The following is a 21388-nucleotide window of genomic DNA, read 5'->3' on the forward strand; positions in this document are numbered from 1 at the left end:
GATTTATTCAACATAACTGCTGGGATTTATTTTTCTTTGATTAAAATGGCTTAAAAAAGAAGTAGATTTCATCCCAAACATCAAAAATCATAACCATAAAATTAAAGTTTTTAAAGCTGGGTGATAGGTGTAGTTATTAAAGAATAAATTATCTAGGTTTTATTAACAATAGAAGTGAAATGTTAGCAAATATAACATCCAAGTTTCGTAATTGTACTTGCTCAGTTAGAAAATATTCTGTAGTTTCACTATCTTCAACCGAAAATAGAATAAATGTAGAACCTCGCGAACTTGCCTTTCCTCCAAAATATCAAGAACCTCGACAAGTTTGGTTGGAGAGTTTAGATACGATAGACGACAAAAAATTGGGTATTCTTGAGCTGCATCCTGATGTTTTTGCTACTAATCCAAGAATAGATATTATACATCAAAATGTTAGATGGCAAAGTTTATATAGATATGTAAGCTATGCTCATACAAAGTCAAGATTTGAAGTGAGAGGTGGAGGTCGAAAACCGTGGCCGCAAAAGGGTAAGAAATCTGCAACGAACTGTCAATGCTGATGGAATGGGCATGAAGCGAATGTAATGAGGCCAGGATGAGATAGCGTAGTCAGGGAAGGATGGAAGATAATAATCATCTTTCGTAAACAAAACAATTGATAGTGGTAGTCAGGGTTGCTAGATTGGGGTATATTCCCACAATTTTGGAGTAATTTGAAAGCGTCTAGAGGAATTTTTCTAAGTAGAAATGGTTGGGGAATTTAGGGGGGGGGAGAATTATGAAAGTTTAGACGTCATGGTAAATGAAATTTGCGAATATACATAGAGCTGTATATTATACTATCGAAGATGATAGGACATATGAATTATTTCCAGGGCCTTCTGTTGATAAGTAGTATAATTTTGGTTTACTGTTCTCTACATTTGACTACTAACTTATTAAAATGCGTCACAAATTTAAATTTGGGGGATTCGAGCTTCGGTTTGAGGAAATTTCAGTTTCTAAGTGGGGAATTTATAAAATCACATCTGGCAACTCTGGTGGTAGTTGTAGCAAATTTTCCCTGACATTCGCTGTCTCTCTCTAGGACCTCTCTCTTGTATGTTGGCCACAATATCGCTTCACTGTTTGGGTGGGACCGGACATCAGTATTGACAGTTCCTTGGAAATCTGTCTTGTGTATATTATTTTTGATTTATTTCACCAGTAGAATAAGATTTAATAGACTATAAAAGACTAACCTTCCTCTTCGGCTTTTTCCCATTGTGAGTTCCCTGTTTTCATCCTCCACACCCCCTATTCTCCCTGTCGTCATCTCTGAGGTCTCTATCTATCATAGCATTTCGTAAGTTTTCCATCTCATAGCAGATCTTCTTCTCCATCTTCTTTCTGTCGGGTCCCAGTCCAGTTTTTTTGACCACCTGTGCTCTGGCATTCTTTATACATGCCCATACCATTGCAGGGCTATGTACCTTAAAAAAAGATTAGATACTTAATTATGATATGGTTTATGTTAAATAGGTAATAAACAATACTGTCAATGTTTTCAAATGTAACACACAGAAGGGGTATCCAGGACCCAGGACTGATTTTCGGATTTTCGAGGGGGGATGGACTTTTTGACAGGGGGGGAGATACCGGGGGGTCTGTTGGAAATTTTTTAAAAATTAGGGTTAAAAAATAGTGTGGTTTTAAGGCACTTTTCACACACTTTTGAATGCTATAAAGACATTCAAAACTTATTGTTATTAAAGTATTTTTATTTGTGTAGCAACCAAGAATCAGCAAATTTTTTAAACTCTCAGGGCCATGGCCCCGTCTTTGAATCCATCCTTGCACACACATTCATTCTGATGACTCAGAGAATCCTGCTGAACAAGCATAAACATATTATGATATACTCACAAGGTTGACATTGAATCGAAAGTGGAAAGTGAAACTGTAAATAAACACACATGTATAATAAATAGTTGCACTCACTATAATGGGAGAATTAATTAGTCAGATTACGAGAGAGTTTCAGCTCTCTCGTAAGTTTGGGATTATTTGCTGTTTAGAGTAAAATGTAATCATCGGTGTCATCAGCTGGGTACTATTCATTGCTTTAACTACCAATAAAGTATTGATGGATGAACAAGTGTATCTTTGCCGACCAACCGCCTACTGAGGGTAAATACCACAACAACAATAATTATTTATTGGAGATCCTACCAGGATAGGTTGTTTGTCAACTTTTTTGTAATTGAGCATTCTACTTCCATTCTGTTCCATATTTCCTCTGTTCTTATTCTATCCTACCTGGTGATTTGTAGACACCTCATAAACTCCAATTCAACTGTTCATATTTTATTTCGTATTGTTATTGACATTGGCCATACTTCCACTCTATATAGATTCAGCACTATGCTCTGAAAGATCCTTTTTTTGTTTTCTTTGGTAGGTGTTGTTCCATATCACTACATAGAGTGTTTTCTTGGTTTGTTTTCCCCATGCTATTTTCATTTGTATATCTTTCATACTCATACAAGTACCATCTTAGCTTATCATTGACCCTAAATGAATCAGTATTTTTGAAAGGGCCTAAGTGACCAAAACTAAACTTTCGGGAAATTGAAAAAACTTTTCATCAGCTTCATTTAAAGGGCGCGTGTGATTGCAGCACATGTGCCCTTTTAAAACAAATCAAATATTTCAAACAAAGTTTTGGCATAGAAAGTAGCGTTGAACAGCTGCTCTTTTAAAACAAACTGATAGCTCCAATAACAATGAACCAAAAACTTCATTAAAATAGAAATGAAGAAAAATGTAATGACGCCCTTTAAAAAACCGATTTAAAGTCTAACAACTCTTAATAGTCATTTCTACACTTAAGTTCAAATGTGAAAACCTCAGATCCAATACATCTTTGGCACTTCGACCTACAGCAAGTATTCGGTCTTACACATATTTATCTTGAGCTCATACTCTTCCTTTAATTTTCTTATCATATCGCTACTTCAATACAAAAGGGCCACAAATCAAAAAATACGAAAATCGCGTTTATTCAAAAAATTTAACCTTAAGCAGTCATATTTTTATATACCACTGAAACCCCCATGTATTTTACGTTTTTTAATATCGAAATGACACTTGCGCCCTTTTTGCATTTTTGTGTTTGATAGAACAAATATGGAAAAATCCGCCACTTTGTTAGTTGTGTCCTGGCAGTCAAAATGAATGCACGTTTCCTTTGTGCTAAACAGCCACATTTCAAAAACCCTAGTCATTGTTACCGTTTTTATAAACGAAAGTGCCACATTCCAAAATATGTCCGTTTTGCACAGAAAATTCACGTAAGTACATTATTATTTCTTAAACAGAAGAGATATGTAACGAAATACGGCCATATTATACAAAATATGCTTATGATATTTCCGTAGATAGTATATCATTTAAAATAAAAAGGGCCATATATTGGGACACAACTGTTTTGCATTTTTTATGACAGTAAAATGTTATTATTATAAAGTAAAATGCCGTTGTTTTCCTTTACTTGTACAGTAGACTCTCTATAACAAGAACTGAAATAGCGGACCAAGACACTCGTTATAAGCGGATCTCGTTATATCAGACAACAATAATATTGAAATGTTTTGATGCCTCTTATGTGGTTTATTAACCCCTTAATGTACATGCTCTGACACGAGAACGTGCATTATTGTCAATTTTGTACACGCTCGACTCTGACACAAGCGACCATTATTAACGCATTATACCTTTTTATAGGATACTAAAAGTTTAATTTTCTTCAACCATTAACATTTTCGTTTAAATTGTAAGAAAATTTACCCTGTATATTTTATAATGTAGTAAACTGATTAATACATTTTGTTTGATTATATTACAAACACCCATTCAGTAAAAAAATAACATTGGTCAAATTTTTTGACCTTGTCTAGATTTACACATTTAATAATAAAATTCATTTTAGCATTTTTTTGTCTCTCAATGGGTTATTATTGTTGAGTAAGGTTTATTAGATCCGATAGTCATAAATAAATCTCGTAAAAATACATTGCTGAACAGTAACTAGGAAGTTTACCTCTGAGGTCCAGATTTATTTATTATATCTAATAACTTGCAGTAGGAACCATTCACAAATGATACATTGAATTTTGTTGAATTGTTAAAAATCTGTTTTTATTGGAGACACTGAACAGCTGTAAAACATTGATACCTTTTTTTTTACCCAGCCAGTGTTAAGACATTGTAAAATGAGATTTATTTTCTAATAACTTGCAGTCCGAACCATTGACAATACGAATTGAATTGTGTAGAATTTTCAGTATTTTGTTATTATACCTACAGCATTAGTGCATTTGAAGCAGTCTGAAGGCTTTTTTGTAATAATTTTACTCAAAATCTACATTAATTAGTGACAAAAACATTGTAGACCAGTAAGGATCTGTGAAAAAACGTCTATTTTTGGATGTGAGAGGTGGCATTCGGATTTTTGCAGATAAAGTTAGGTGACACCTTCAGTAATAATAATTACTTATGCTCCTTCTCAAATATGCCCGGAACATTAATAAAAAAATTAAATTATTTAAAAATTTCGAAAAACGTCGATTTTTTTCTGCCTTCTTTGCTTATAACTTTAAAACGATTCGTTGTGGAATAAAGTCGTAGAGAAATAAAATAAAGATAATTGAATTTTGTATGATATACGACTGGTCAAAAATGTCTTAACGTATTACCTTTTCTGCAATATAGCAATAAATACAAAATAAGGGGGCAAAATACGCCTGTTGTTATTCAATGTTTTTAACCACTTTGGTGGCACTTAGAACCTTAATAATTCGCTTAGGAAATTCTTTGTAACATACTTAAACCGTGTACCAAATTTCATTAAAATCGACATAATAGATTTTGCATAATATGTAAATTTGCAATCTAAATGTTTTTAAAAAAGTTCAAATTTTTTAAAATTTTTCTGAACAAAAAGTAGACCATTTAGAAGTTGTCTAATTTTTTTACATATAAAGAGGTGCTCTACCTATCTAATACACTTTACAGAATTAAAATCGGAATATTTAAGGGGCCTCAGCAATGTTTTAAACTTATAAAAGATTTTTTGGCTTATAAACAAATAGCTTTGTTTAATAATAAAAAAATTAATTTTTAGCAATGCAAATAATTAAAACCGGTATAATTTGACTTAAACTTTCAAATGCTGTCAGCAGAATTGCTATTTTATTTTTTAATCAAAATAATTCGCGTTCAAAAATTGCAATTTTTCGAATTTTTGAAAGTTCCACCGCGTTTATCTCGAAAACTATGCATGCTACGAAAAAACTTGTAAAAACATTTTTTGCTTAGAATTACCCAAGAAATACAAAAAAATATTTTATTTTGCGAAAAATCGATGTTATGTAATTCCTCAAGTTCTTTGTTTATAACAATCTTATCGACATCCGGTTCAACTGTTACCCAAAAAAATCGTGTTCTTCGGGTCAAAAAATACATAAAAATCTTGGGTAAGTCCATCTAAATAAAAGAACCCGTGTTGAGCTGGCCCCCCCCCACTTGCAAAAATTAAAAAACAAATAGCCCTGATTTATGAGCTATTTATGAGCTCTCATATTCCGCAAACTAAAAATTTTGAGCTCGTTCCACTGAGCAGGAATTTAATACCCTAGTGTGGGGGGGGGCAAAATGTAGTGTACCCTAAATGTAGTGGGGGGGGGGCTGAGTCAGCCCCCCCCACTACTTAAAAATAGGAATATTGAATCGGTTTTTGCGGCAGAATTACGAGCTATTTATGAGCTCTTGAAATTATATAGTTTCGATTTTTGAGCTCATCCCCTTCACCCCAAACAACCCTTTAATTGATTTAACTTAAGAGAAAGATGCTGAGAAAACTTAAAATATATCGTATTGCGAATATAATTCCTATAGCTTATATACTCTAAGAATAAACTATTAAATCAAGAGCATTTCGATTATTGAGCTACAACCCCTTCGCCAGAAAACCACCCTATCTTCTCGGCTTAAGAGAAAGTTGTATTTAAAATGCGTTAAACTAATTATTTGGCGACTACATATCATTTAATAATTTATAAGCTTCCAAATTACGCGCATTTAGATCAGTAAATTGCAATTTATTTTGTATAGTGCAGTCACTGAAGGTAAAAATCAACGATTACCTTCAATTTCGGTGAACCTTCATCGATTTTCACGAAAATTGGTCAGTAGTTAGAGGATACGTCAAGAAACAAAGGTGACATGGTACCACCTTGCGCCTTTACCCTGAGGGTGGATACCGCCCCTTCTCGGGGGTGAAAATTATTTTATAAAAAATAAATGCACAAATCAATAAAAGAACAAATTAAAAGCAAAATTTATTATATAAAGTTAATAAAATAAGTCAATACTTTTTAAGTTATTAAAGATCAAAGATTTTAATTATTTGTGAAAAAAATGCATGTTTTGAAAAGGTTTTTTGTAAATCACTGAAAAACTTTAAGTTTTTACAAAAAAGTTAATAGTAGTTTAATTCGTATAGCTTATATTCTAAGAATAAACTCTTAAATCACGCATCTTTCGATTATAGAGCTACAACCCCTTCGCAAGAAAACGACCCCATATTCCCGGCTTAAGAGAAAGTTGTTCTTAAAATAATTTAAATTAATTATTTGGCGACTACATATCGTTTAATAATTTATGAGCTTGCAAAATATACGCATCTCAATTATTGAATTGCCATTTTCTTTCTATAGTGCAGTCACTGAAGGTAAAAATCAACTAGTACCTTCGATTTCGGTAAATCTCCATTTATTTTCACGAATTGGCAATAACAACTTGGGGTTTTAGCCTGGGGTATATGTCACCCCTTCTCGGGAGTGAAAATTACTTTATTAAAAATAACCCCACAAATCGAGAGAGGGACAAATTGTAAGCAAAATTTGTTATATAATGTGATTAAAATAAATCAATACTTTTTGAGTTATTAAAGATCAAATATTTTAATTTTTGGAAAGAAAATGCATGCTTTAGAGCGATTTTTCATAAATGACTCAAAAACTGTAAGTTTTTACAAAAAAGTTTTCATCACTAAAATTGAAGCTAATAAAAAATATAATAAATTGCTTACTTGAAAAACCCTTTAATGTTAATTTAAAGTAAGTTATTGGTAATTAAAGTATATTTTTTTCCGCGACTGTTAAAATCTAAGGGTTCAAGCTTAAATAACGGGAAAGAGATGCATTTTATAACACTTAGGTACTAAATACTTGTCAAAGTACTTAGAAATACCTATGAAAAATAAGATGCAGAAAAAGTTGATAGTATCAAAATCCGCTCACCAATTTTCGTGAAAATGAATGGAGATTTACCGAAATCGAAGGTACTAGTTGATTTTTACCTTCAGTGACTGCACTATAGAAAGAAAATGGCAATTCAATAATTGAGATGCGTATATTTTGCAAGCTCATAAATTATTAAACGATATGTAGTCGCCAAATAATTAATTTAAATTATTTTAAGAACAACTCTCTCTTAAGCCGGGAATATGGGGTCGTTTTCTTGCGAAGGGGTTGTAGCTCTATAATCGAAAGACGCGTGATTTAAGAGTTTATTCTTAGAATATAAGCTATACGAATTAAACTACTATTAACTTTTTTGTAAAAACTTAAAATTTTTCAGTGATTTACAAAAAACCTTTTCAAAACATGCATTTTTTTCACAAATAATTAAAATCTTTGATCTTTAATAACTTAAAAAGTATTGACTTATTTTATTAACTTTATATAATAAATTTTGCTTTTAATTTGTTCTTTTATTGATTTGTGCATTTATTTTTTATAAAATAATTTTCACCCCCGAGAAGGGGCGGTATCCACCCTCAGGGTAAAGGCGCAAGGTGGTACCATGTCACCTTTGTTTCTTGACGTATCCTCTAACCACTGACCAATTTTCGTGAAAATCGATGAAGGTTCACCGAAATTGAAGGTAATCGTTGATTTTTACCTTCAGTGACTGCACTATACAAAATAAATTGCAATTTACTGATCTAAATGCGCGTATAGTATTTTTACTACAAAAACGTTATTACGTAGGTCAAAATTTTTGACGTAAGAGAACTGTCAAAACATTAGAATGTGACTTTTCATTATTGCCATGTTTATAATAAACATGACAATAATGAAAGTCACATTCTAATGTTTTGACAGTTCTCTTACGTCAAAAATTTTGACCTACGTAATAACGTTTTTGTAGTAAAAATACTATAATTTGGAAGCTTATAAATTATTAAATGATATGTAGTCGCCAAATAATTAGTTTAACGCATTTTAAATACAACTTTCTCTTAAGCCGGGAAGATAGGGTGGTTTTCTGGCGAAGGGGTTGTAGCTCAATAATCGAAATGCTCTTGATTTAATAGTTTATTCTTAGAGTATATAAGCTATATGAATTATATCCGCAATACGATATATTTTAAGTTTTCTCAGCATCTTTCTCTTAAGTTAAATCAATTAAAGGGTTGTTTGGGGGTGAAGGGGATGAGCTCAAAAATCGAAACTATATAATTTCAAGAGCTCATAAATAGCTCGTAATTCTGCCGCAAAAACCGATTCAATATTTCTATTTTTAAGTAGTGGGGGGGGCTGACTCAGCCCCCCCCCCCCACTAGGGTATTAAATTCCTGCTCAGTGGAACGAGCTCAAAATTTTTAGTTTGCGGAATATGAGAGCTCATAAATAGCTCATAAATCAGGGCTATTTGTTTTTTAATTTTTGCAAGTGGGGGGGGCCAGCTCAACACGGGTAATAAAAGAGCCTGTAGCACCCCTCCTGGCCACAGGACTAATTTTTTTATAAGCCAAAAAATTGTTTATAACTTTAAAACATTTCTGAGGCTGCTTAAACAATCCGATTTCAATTCTGTAAAGTGCATTAGATAGGTGGAGTGCTTCTTTATATGTAAAAAAATTGACAAATCTTTGTATGTTCTAGTTTTTGTTGTGCAAGATTTTAAAAATTTTTAATTTTTTAAAAAAGTTTAGATTGCAAAATTATTATTCAAAATCTAGTAAGTCAATTTTAATGAAATTTGGTGTACGGTTTTAGCACATTACAAAAATTTTTTAAGCGGAAGGTTCCAAGTGTAACCTAAGTGATGGAAAATCATTGAATAAGGACAGGATTGTTTTGCCCCCTTATTTTATATTTATTGCTATTTTGCAGCAAGGGTGATAAATTAAGACATTTTTAACCAATCGCATCTGATAGAAAATTTAATTATCTTTGTTTAATTCCTATACGACTTTGTTCCAAAATGAATCGTTTTAAAGTTATAAGCAAAAGAAATAGAAAAAAAAACGAAATTTTTTGAAATTTTTAAATATTTTATTTTTTTTTTATTAATGTTCCGGGCATATTTGAGAAGGAGCATAAATCAATTATTATTAACGAAGTTATCACCTAACTTTATCCGCAAAAATCTGAATGCCACCTCTCACATCCACCTAAAAACAGATCCTTACTGGTCTATTGATTAAAATGTTTGTTTTTTTGGTATGTGTCCGTTTATTTCAAATTCCTATCATGGCATAAGAAATATTTTTTATACAAAAGGGTCATATCTGCTAATATCTCTTTCAGGAAAATACTTACGCTGTATCTAAATACAATATGTATCAAATACAGTTTAAATTTACCTTTCTAACAATATATTACTTGCATATAAATGATAAAAAATAAAAGAAAAATGAACCAAAAATAAATGTCAAAACTTTGAGTAGCTCCTCTGTAAAAACTGTGATTTTGAGTTGTGGCTCTTTTGTATTGAAGTAACGATATATTCTGTACCCTCCCTGTCTTGTGCAAAAATAACTTGGTCATCTGCGAAAAGTAGTATTCTCTTGTACTGGTTTGCCCGCTGTTCCAGAATTTCGCGGTGTGCAAGTACTTGGAAAGGGAAACGAGAAAATACCGTGCGCGAGTCGCGGAGAAATATTGCAACTATCTTAAATAATTCATATTGTCAATTGAAATTGTCAAATTGACGTATATTTCATACCTTCTGTCATTGAAGCAGAAAAATTATATATTGCTCCACAATATTGATATGATATGCAATTATTATATAAAGGTAAATTTAATTAATTGTATTTTGCTTGCAGTACTGCATTTTAATAACTGATTTTATTTACTACATACAATTGTTTACGTTTGCTAAACATAACCTGCATCTTATTTTTTCTTCTTATTATTTTTTTGGACTATGGTCTTGACAATTATCCAGCAACCAGGACTAATATAATTGGCCAATATAATTAAAAGTGCGAATAAAAGTACAGAGCGTAGAAATAGAGGTCGCTTTACCGAACTTGCACGGTCCCAATATAGCCTGATCTATGTATATGTTAAAAAGTGTAGGTGATAGACTACATCCCTGTTTGAGGCCTTTTATTATGTTTGTTTTTGTTATTTCATTGCCTAACTTTATTTGATTTGAGACTGTATAAAGAAAGACAAGTGCAAATAAAATAAAAAATAAAACATAAAAAAGGGCTAACCATAATGTTATAAATTGTTGATGATCTAATTATTTTTATTTTGTGTAGGATTGGGACGTGCTCGACATGGTTCAATTAGAAGTCCACTTTGGAGAGGTGGAGGAGTTGTTCATGGACCAAAATCTCCAACCCCTCATTTTTACATGATTCCATTCTACACCCGTTTGCTGGGTTTGACTAGCGCACTTTCAGTAAAATTTGCCCAAGATGACTTGCACGTTGTGGATAGTCTAGATCTGCCAACTGACGAACAAAGTTATATAGAAGAGCTGGTCAAAAGCCGCTTTTGGGGTCCTTCTGTTTTATTTGTAGATGTGTAAGTGAAATGATCTAATGGTTATTCGCCAATCTCAGATACCTCTATCTAGTATTTAGCTATTATTTTTTTGCGAAGTTAGTTATATTTTGACAGACTATACGTGGCTGGAAATTACTATACAGGGTAGCGAAAAAGTATGGAACCACGGAAATTTCTCGGAAACCGCTAGAACGATTTTTATAGATTTTGGTGAGTAAGGGTTTTCTAAAGCGGCCGATATTATAGTGTTAATTACATTGTTGTCAAATCTTCCGGTTTTCTGGAAATCTAATTAATTTTCTTGTTTCAAATGGAGCGCCATGTATTTTTTAAGTTTTCAAGTCCTTAAGAAATACTGATCATTTTTCATGTTATATTCCCTACACCTAAATGCCATAATTTCGGAGTTATTGCTAGTGATGAGCAAAACAAGAACAAGACCGAGACCAGCCTAGTCTTGGTCTTGGTCTTGTTCTTGCAAGCTTGGTCTTGGTCTTGCACTAGCCGGTCTTGTTCTTGGTCTTGCTGCAAGAGTCTTGCTGGTCTTGCTTTTTTGGTAGTAATAATTTGAACCAAACAATTTCGAATAAAATGTACATTGAAATAAATAAAGATGTGAAGAATGAAACTATATTTTTTGCTTTAAAATTTTAACAGAATGTAGAATGTAGTTTCAAACGGATACCAATTTTAACATTATACATTCACTTAATTACCTAATTATTTCTCTAAATAAAGAGATTAGAGTATATTTTTATAATGGTAATGTTTATCAGTAGGAAAAACCTGCATTTACAACCCTTGTTGCAATTGCCGGCCTTCGGTTGTGTCACGTTGTGTTTTGCATGCTGTCGATACCTGCCGCCTGCTTTCAGACCACGTATTGAGTCTGGATTATTGTTTATTGCCCCTGTATTTTAATAAAATGTTAAAGAAAAAGAGCTTAAAGGTGCCACAAATGGTCGGGGACCTTCAATTCACGGATTTTACGAAAAGGGATAAACGGTTTATAGTTGTTAACAGATAATGATCTGCTCCTTTCACTCGAACACTGTAGTATTTATCCTACGAGGGTCAAATTTAAGAACATAAATTAAATTTTTTTAAGAGAACACAAAAATCAAATATTTTTTACTCTATTTAATCATTATTATTTAATATAATTAACTTTTTTTATAAACTAACTAAAACATACTTTTTAGTAAATACGTACATATTTACCATACCTATTTATAGACCTAATACTATAACATAATAACTAAACCTAATGGGGAGTTATAAACGCTTAATTCTGTAATTTGTTATCTTGCAGTTCTTTAATTTTATTTAAACTACATTGCTCTCGTAACACGAGTTATTCGCACTTTTTATTTTCACATATTTTTGGATTGAATACCCATTATGACATTTAAAAAGTTGAAAATATTCGGATGTGGGTAGTAAGAACTAGAATTTAAAACACACTGAAATGATGCGCATGCATTTCAAGTGCGGCATTTGTACTACTGGCCCTTTCTGGGGAAAACCTAGATTCTTCCAAATAGTTTTCAACTATGAAATCAGTAAAATTCTTTACACGTTTGTCATCCGGGATTTTCACAAATAATTCAACTTCCAACTTTCGTTGATTGTAAAAAATTAATCCAAAAAATAATTTTAAAAATTTCCCAGTATCGGAATTTTTGTCATTATATTCAGAAACTGAACCTAAGCTTTGGATTTTGCGATACTAAGCTTGACACATTACAATCGACAACCAGTTATTTTTTATTCAGCCCACAATGCTTTCACAGCATTGTGAATCCCTTTTCAAAATCTATTATGATATTTTTTGTATTCATTTTAAATTTAACGACCTACATTTTTCCTCGATTATGCGAAAAGAATTGAAATAAGTGTCAGTATTTTTATTAGACAAAAAAGCGAAAAATACTGGTACATAAAAGCCGTTTTTAACTGCATTTTTGAAGTTATACTTCTTTACCGGCGATAGAGGGTAAATTTTTATATGGGAAAACCTAGCGACCGGGCGCATGCGCATTATAACTTTGTTCTGATTGGATGTTCAAATGACATGTCAAAAATTATTCAATATGGTGGCTGTGGCACAGCTGTAGTTAGATTATTTATGGTTGTTGCGTTTTAAAATTTGTGTGAAAAGAAACAACAAACAAAAGTTAGTTAATAGTTATACTGCCTTTTTAAATAGTTTTCATATACCTATATTTTTGGACTTTTGGACTATTTTGGACAAGGAAAACTCATTCTAATTTGGTAAGTACCTAGTTTTTATTATAATCATATTGTAATTATACATTTGGATTAGGTTGAAATACATACATTTATTTTCTCAAGAATGCGGATTTTAGAGAGAAATCCCAAATTAGGTTCGATTTTTATTTTTAAATTATGATTTTTTGGCGTAGATTTATTTATCTAGTAGGTATGTAATGCTTTGATTTACATACTTAATTTGATTACCAACAAAAGTTCTACCAATCTTCATCTAATATATTGTTTTCTTACTGTTTTGTTATATTTTTATATTTTCTTCCACAAAATTTAAACTACATAATTTTCAAAACAATTGTCAAACAGTAAAACGTTCAGTTACCGTATTTTTCCACATGATAAATAATGTGCGATTGGACGAGTGAGTATACGCTTCGATTACGAGTCAAAGCGGCACGAAATTCAAGGGTTCAATTCCCGATGCAAGTTTTATTTTTTTATGCATATTATGATTGTAAGTATATTTGTTATATAATTTTTTTTTCAGCAAATGCGTATTTAAAATTTTTGCCAACAATTATTATCGTCCAGAAATCATTTTTTCTTTGTGGCATTTTTCAATGTGTTTGTGTGCGTTTTATTCTTTTATTTTTTTAAATTTTTGGTATAGTCTTAAAAATCACATAATATGTAGTAGAAGTATAACTTCTTACGTGCGTACAAAGTACACACACATTCTTGTTTTTTAAATTGATTACCCTATCTATAATTACATTTTTTTGTCTTACAAGTAATTTCAATTGTCCTTGAACTGTCGCCGTTTGAAAACTTGCCTTCTGGACACTTTGAAGGTTGATAAAATGCAAACCGTTTGACTTAATCAAAACGACTTAAAAATATAACCAAAATATTATGTATTTTAAAAATTCGATATTGTTTAAGGTTTCTTACAATGTCAGTATATATTATTGAACTAAAAAAATAAAGTTAAATAATAAAAACCAATTTTTCTCAAAAAAAGTGCAAGAGTCTTGCAGGTTGGTCTTGGTCTTGCGTGGTCTTGCAAGGTTTGGTCTTGTTCTTGCAAGCTTGGTATTGGTCTTGGTCTTGGTCTTGCTGCAAGACCAAGACCAGTCTCGCTCATCACTAGTTATTGCTACATTTATTAAAAAAAAATTTAAATAAATTTAAAAAATCATTTTTTTTGCCCGGATAGATATTATTTTAGGTTCTTTAGATCATTGTAAACAAAAAAGGTCTTTTGTAATTTTGCTCTAAAGTTACTCGTTTCCGAGTTATAAACTGAAAAAAATCGAAAAATGACGATTTTCAAGGTTCAAAAACACAAGTAAAAAAATATTTTTTTGAAATTACGAAGTACCTAGATTCAAGCTCAAACCTTCTACTATCAGCTCCCTATAAGAATTCTTGGCACGTTTTATTCTAAAACATTATTTTTAATTGTTAACGAAGCGCATATGAGATGACGGACGATCGCTGCATTAACAACTAAAAAACAGTGTTTTAAAATTAAATAAGCCCAAATTACTTATCGGTATCTGATAAAATAAGCTTTGAACTTGAATTTAGGCACTTCGCAGTTTCAAAAATATATTTTTTACTTGTGTTCTTAAACCTAGAAAATCGTCATTTTTCGTTTTTTTTTTCATTTTTAATTGTTTATTACTTTAGAACGGAAATCTCTAATTAATTAAAATAATTTAACTCGGAAACGGTTAACTTTAGAGAAAAATTACAACAGACCTTTTTTGCTCCCAATGATCCAAAGAACGTATAATGTCTACCCTTGCCGAAAAAATCGAGAAACCGACTTTTTTATACCATGGGGACATATAGAAAAGAAATTCAAACTGAAACCGGAGACTTCGAAGTCTATTGCAATATATGCAATATATGAAGCTTTACTATATAGATTCCATGAGGCTTATGGTATTAGTACTGCTGAAGTTGAAGAAGATCTTTCGGCTTTTGGAACCTTCTTTTCCACTGAGACACGCCTCCGACTCCAGAAAATTAGGGAATGTCAGAATAAATATTTTTCAAGTAATTCCCCATCTAGCAAAAAAATTTTTTTTAAATAAATTGACGCGTACAGAAGATCAAGCGCCTTCTGACAATTTGGACGATAGCAAGCTAAGTTTATTTCTTATTAACATTCAGTCCTTAAGACACAAAACTGATGAATTACTTCTATTACTAGAAGAGCTAAATTTTCCTGAGATTGTTGCCATAACTGAACATTGGTTAAATGTTGATGAACCTGTGTTTATTAAAAATTACACTATTATATCCAGATTTAACAGGAGTAGATTATCTCATGGGGGTACTTTGATTATGTCTACACAAAATGACTTTTCAGCAGTGACCAAATTTGATAATTTATTAATTGAAAAAGTTTTTGAATTCTCCATAATTTATCAGAAATCTTCTGACCTCTATATTATTTGTATTTATAGAACTCCCGATGCGGATGTGCAGATTTTCTTACAACAACTACTTAGCTTGCTAGAATCTATTCCTTCAAAAAGTAAATTAATTCTATGTGGCGATCTAAATATTGACTACTCCAGTGTGTGTGCTGCTCAAGAATCTCTTCATTCTATCTTTGATTCCTTTGGTATAGGTATGCATGTAAATTCTCCAACCAGAATAACTAAAACTAGCTCTAGTATCATTGACTATGTCGTATCGTCTTTAGCTCCAAATTCTACTGACTGTACTGTTTTCAACTCAGGTTTCTCTGATCATGAAGCAGTATTGACTACATTTTGGTTAAAATCAAAAAATAATAGTGAAAACACGCAACGAAAATTGTTCCGTGTCTTTGGAGAACAAAATTTTCTAACATTTAAACACCTATGTCAAACAACTGACTGGGACTTCCGCTCTGTTGATGTCGACATCGAGTTTTCTAGATTCATAAAGTTATTGTCTGGTCTGGCATACGAATCCTTTCCTCTTAGACCCATCAAAACTAAACATCGTAAACCCTGGTCAACTAGAGGTCTACGTATATCTGCAAAGAACATGCGCTCATTATCGTACCTAAAAAAATTTTCGGACAACATATCCTTCCATGATTACGTTAGGCTTTACAAGAAAATTTACCATAAAGCCATAAAAGCCGCCAAGGAAATTTATTACAATGCGAGGCTGGCTAAATCAGGTAATGTTGCTAAGGAAACGTGGTCTATCGTAAATGAACTGAGAGATAAGACTTCTTCTCCCACCATAATCCCGACTTCTACTGAGACCCTGAACAATTACTTTGTAAATGTGGCAAAAAATTTAACAAATACTATACCTCCTTCTCAGGATCCGATTTCATATCTTTCTCATAGGAATGTAAATAGTTTCTTTTTTACACCCATAGTATTAGGTGAACTACGCTCTACAATAAATGCCATTAAAAATAAATCGTCATCTGGGACTGATGGCCTCACTCTTAAAATGTTTTCTGCTCTACCTGATTGCACTTTAAACCATCTTACTACCTTAATAAACAGGTCATTCGAAACTGGAGTTTTTCCAAGCTGCCTTAAGACAGCGATAATTATTCCTATACATAAAGGAGGCGATAAAGATCTTGCTTCGAATTATCGCCCTATTGCACTCCTGCCCACGTTGTCGAAGATAATTGAAAGTCTGGTAAAAAAAAGAATCTTATCTTTTCTATTGAAATACAAATTGCTTACTCCACATCAATTTGGATTCCTGAGTGACAAATGCACGAATGATGCTATGTTCTTCCTTTTCGATCATGTTTACTCCAGTCTAAACAACCATCACTCTACAGCAACAATTTTCTGTGATTTCTTTAAAGCATTCGATTGTGTAAACCATAACATCTTGACTGACAAATTACAGCACTATGGATTTAGGGGAAATGCTCTTAAATGGCTTAAATCATATCTTAATAAAAGAAGTCAGTTTGTAAGGGTTGACACGAAGACGTCTTCTTGCATGCCATTAGAATGTGGGGTACCTCAGGGTTCAGTTCTAGGCCCTATATTGTTTCTGATATACATAAATGACATCTCTAGTCTGAACATTAAAGGTAAAATATGTCTCTTTGCAGATGATACTAGTATTACTTGGAGTAACACGGATATTATGGATCTTCGCAATACCATAGCTACAGACCTAGTCACCATTAAATCGTGGTGCGATTCGAATCTCCTGTTATTTAACGTTTCTAAAACCAAAGTCCTACCTTACAACAGTATGATGCAACCATTAGTACTTAATAACAACAGTCTAGAGGTAGTTGAATCGGTGAAGTTCTTAGGGCTTATTGTGGATAAGTCTCTAAAATGGAACTTGCACATTGATGCCTTACACAAAAAATTAAGTTCTGCTTGTTTTGCGCTAAGATCAGTTGCTACGGAAATGAATTTGTCAACATCTAGGACCGTTTATTATGCCCTTTTTGAGTCTCATCTTCGGTACGCGCTTCCATTCTGGGGTACGTGTTGTGCGACTCAATTTGAGCGTATTTTTAAACTACAAAAGAGAGCTCTTCGTTACTCCCTGAGACTCAATAGCAGAGATCATTGCCAAGAATTCTTTAAAAAATTTAAGATATTAACTCTTCCTTCTTTGTTTGTTTTTGAATCCGTTTGTTTAATCCGCAAACATGCATCAGAAGGTCCAGAGAGACCCACTCATAACTATCCCCTTAGAAACGTGGATCATAATCTTTATCTGCCAACCCCACGGTCTGAGCTGGTTAAGTGCTCTATACTATACAATTCGAGAAAAATGTACAATCACCTGCCATCTAACATCAAATCTATTGCAGCATTTCCCGCTTTTCGCAAGGCCTTGAAAGCTTATTTGCTGGAGAAAGCTTTTTATACAGTGAATGACTTTTTTATAAACGATTTGAATTCAGCAAATTGACTTGTAGGATTATTACTTTCGAGTACTTGTGTACATATTTGCAGCGGCATAGAACTTTTGATTTACTTTCCCTTTCCCCTTTCCTCGTTTGCCTTCTTTTTGCTCTGACGTTGTATACATATTGTTTGCAAAATTTTTAATTTTTTAATGTGTACTTAATAACTGTAAAATTATATTAAGTAGTATAACTCACGCCATTTACTTGGTGTCTGTTTCTGTTTTTGTTTTGTTTGTAGTTTTTTACTATTTTTTGTTTTTTATTGTATTTTTTATTTTGTATAAGCTTTGTCCACAAATTGTTAAAATTTTTTGACAATAAAGCATACCTTACTTACTTACTTACTATATGTAGCTGAATTTGATTTCGCCCATATTATAATTTTGTCTGGTCTGACTCCTTAGCAGTATTGAAATCTATTGGTAAATATGGACCCCTAAACATCCGAGACTGCCCATACATTTATAGAATTAAACATATTAAACAAATTCTTTTAACCAAAGGGATCAATGTACATTTTATCTGGATTAATGTTTTTAATAAATGTAGCAATAACTCCGAAATTATGGCTTATGGGTACATGAAAAATAATCAGTATTTCTTAAGGACTTTAAAACGCAAAAAAATATACTGGGTGTTCCATTTGAAATTGGAAAGTTCATTTTTCCAGAAAAACGGAAGATTTTAAACAATGTAATTACCACTATATAATCGTCCGCATTAGAAGACCTTTATCCACCAAAATCTATAAAAATCGTTCTAGCGGTTTCCGAGAAATAATTATCGTGTTTTTTTATACTCATAGCTAATATTAATAGCTAATACATACATAGCTACATATTTTAACTATTTAGAATGGGAAATAAGCTTTTAAATAATATGGCTTATTTCCCATTCTAAATAGTAAAATTGTAAGAATGCCACAAGAAAATAGCTTCAGAACAACATAGCTACATACTCATAGCTAATATTAAGAGTAAACAAACATCAATCTTATGCCAATCAATAATTATTCATAACAAATGAGAAAATTATTTATTGTACAAAATAAAAATATTTTGAGGAAATAAATTACACAAAATTGTAAAGTATAGCTACACTCCCACTATTTCCACTAATTCTTCTTTTCTTAATGAAAGAGTAAGTTTATTTGAGCTGTTAATAGTAGGAATAAGAATTTTTGTGTTGTATGTTTTCTACTCTGAACAGTGGCGGATCCAGCAAGATCCAGCATCGTCAAGAGGGGGGCCGATTGACTAAATTTCTATGAAAAATCATTGAATAAATTAATGTTTTTATAATCTTAATATATAACTTGGTTTGAGAGGGGGGCCGATCGCCCTCCCCTGGATCCGCCACTGACTCTGAATCTGTCAAAATGCGTCTCAGTTGAGCGAACATACTTTACCTACCATGGAAAGTGGTCATAGAGAAACAGTAGATATGTGCCTAATATTCAAAATTATATTATTTATCTTGTATTATTTTTATAGGGAAGATGTTATGTCTAGGAATATCACAGTAGCAACTGATGAAGTGAAACATTTTAATCTGATGCCTTCGTATGGTCTAAATGTTTACTCCATGATGAAACACGATACCTTAGTTTTAACAAGGGCTGCTGTAGATCACATAGAAAACAAACTTTTGGAACATTTACACAAAAATGATACTCGAGCAGTAATGTCGAAATATAAATTGGATCAAAAGTAAAAGTTGTTTATTGCTTTTTTAAGATTATAGCATAAATAAAAATTATAACTGTTTTTATTAATATTTTAATTAATAATAAAAATTTACCCTTAATTTCCTTTATAAACTTTTCTTTTTTACCCAGGTCTTTGTCTTCTAATTGAAAATGTTGAAATTGCGAAATCCAGCGGTGAGAACCATAGGGTTCCAAGAGACATTCTGTAAAAAACTTGTTTTTAACAGAAATCTATTGTTTTATCAGTTTAAATTATCATTTTCTTGTTTTGCAATATCCTCTGTGTTCGAAAATTATTCGTGGTCAGATTATTATGGCTCCGGTTCTGAATATCTACCAGAAAGTAATAGAATATCTACCAGTGGAAAATTATGAAAATAATTCATTTGACTAAAATAATTAAATATAATTAATAAATTAATAAATTGAGTAAATTAATTAATTAAAATAATTAATTTGAGTCAAGTTCGACTTTTCTTTAATTTTCTTCTTCCTGTGTTTTTAAAAATTCTTCCAACATCACGGTATAGACTATTATTGTTAAAAAGTACATAGGTATACTGTATTTTATCAATTTTTACCATATTTTCCGGCTAACCCGGATCGGCCGCGGTCCCGATTAATTCGACTTATCGAGGTTCCACTGTACAGCGGTTACAGTGCCCTAAGGTTCCAGGTGTAACATTTTGAAAAAACCATGAAATTTGCATTTTATACCATAACGACAGCATTGATTTAAGAATCACTGTATTACCAAATCCTTAATAGTATATTATACAACGAGCATTTAATGATGGTCATTATGAAGTGAATATGAGGGTTACGAAACTAGCCGTATGCGGCGAGTTTCGTATAGAGTACGAGCTTCATAATGATAATTAAATTCAAGTTGTATACACTATTTTTTCTATGATCATTCACAACAAAAAATATATTCAAATTTATTAATTTTGTAACACAAATAAATTCAGTAGTTTGACGGTTTGTTTACATATTGAGAACTGTCAAAAGCGTAGGTATTTGACTCGCTATAATAAGGTGCGTTCGCGGGAGCCTGTCGACGACTAGTCGGCAACAAATTAGCAGCAAAACGCATGCGCACTTTAAAATGATATAATTAATATCGTTAATAGATAAATATACAAGGTATATTTTAATATTATAATTTAATAATTAGTTATTAATATTAATTAAAAGTAAATATACCTTGTTTATTTATCTATTAACGATATTATTTATATTAAATGAGGTTAGAAATTGTCGGCGACAATTTGTCAACTGTACCCGCGAACGCACCTATTAGTCACTGCGCTTGTACCACCTTTATCGCGAATCTATTGGTTAAAAATCTGTATCATAATGAAGTTCATTATGATACAGGTAGTGACATCATAATTGATGTATGGGAATAGAAAAACAATAATTTATAACAGATCTGGCAAAGTATAATTTTGTCAGAACTCAGTTTTCAGTCCTCGAAATTATGAATAATAGTTTCCCATTTCATAGTTTAGATCTTCTAATCCTGCAATTTGTATACAAATTTACCCTTTTTTAGTATTTCATTTTTCAGCTTGTATACTGTGTAGTCAGATCTTTAAAAAGTTCCAAACTTATAGCACATATTATTTTTTTTGTGCCACCTTCATTATACATTTACTGGCACAA

The 21388-nt window shown here is 31.9% G+C and overlaps 1 protein-coding gene across 1 annotated transcript; it reads left to right on the top strand.

Annotated features, from left to right (window-relative positions):
• Window positions 1-85: 85 nt before the first annotated feature.
• LOC126880586 (39S ribosomal protein L4, mitochondrial) lies at window positions 86-19778 on the top strand. The gene is made up of 3 exons (XM_050644544.1): window positions 86-531; window positions 10610-10877; window positions 19506-19778. Exons 1-3 carry the CDS (start codon window positions 180-182, stop codon window positions 19723-19725), a joined length of 840 nt encoding a protein of 279 aa, XP_050500501.1. The 5' UTR covers window positions 86-179; the 3' UTR covers window positions 19726-19778.
• The last annotated feature ends 1610 nt before the right edge of the window (window positions 19779-21388 follow it).

This window comes from Diabrotica virgifera, chromosome 2, assembly GCF_917563875.1.
Source record: "Diabrotica virgifera virgifera chromosome 2, PGI_DIABVI_V3a".
NCBI classification, from domain to species: domain Eukaryota; kingdom Metazoa; phylum Arthropoda; class Insecta; order Coleoptera; family Chrysomelidae; genus Diabrotica; species Diabrotica virgifera.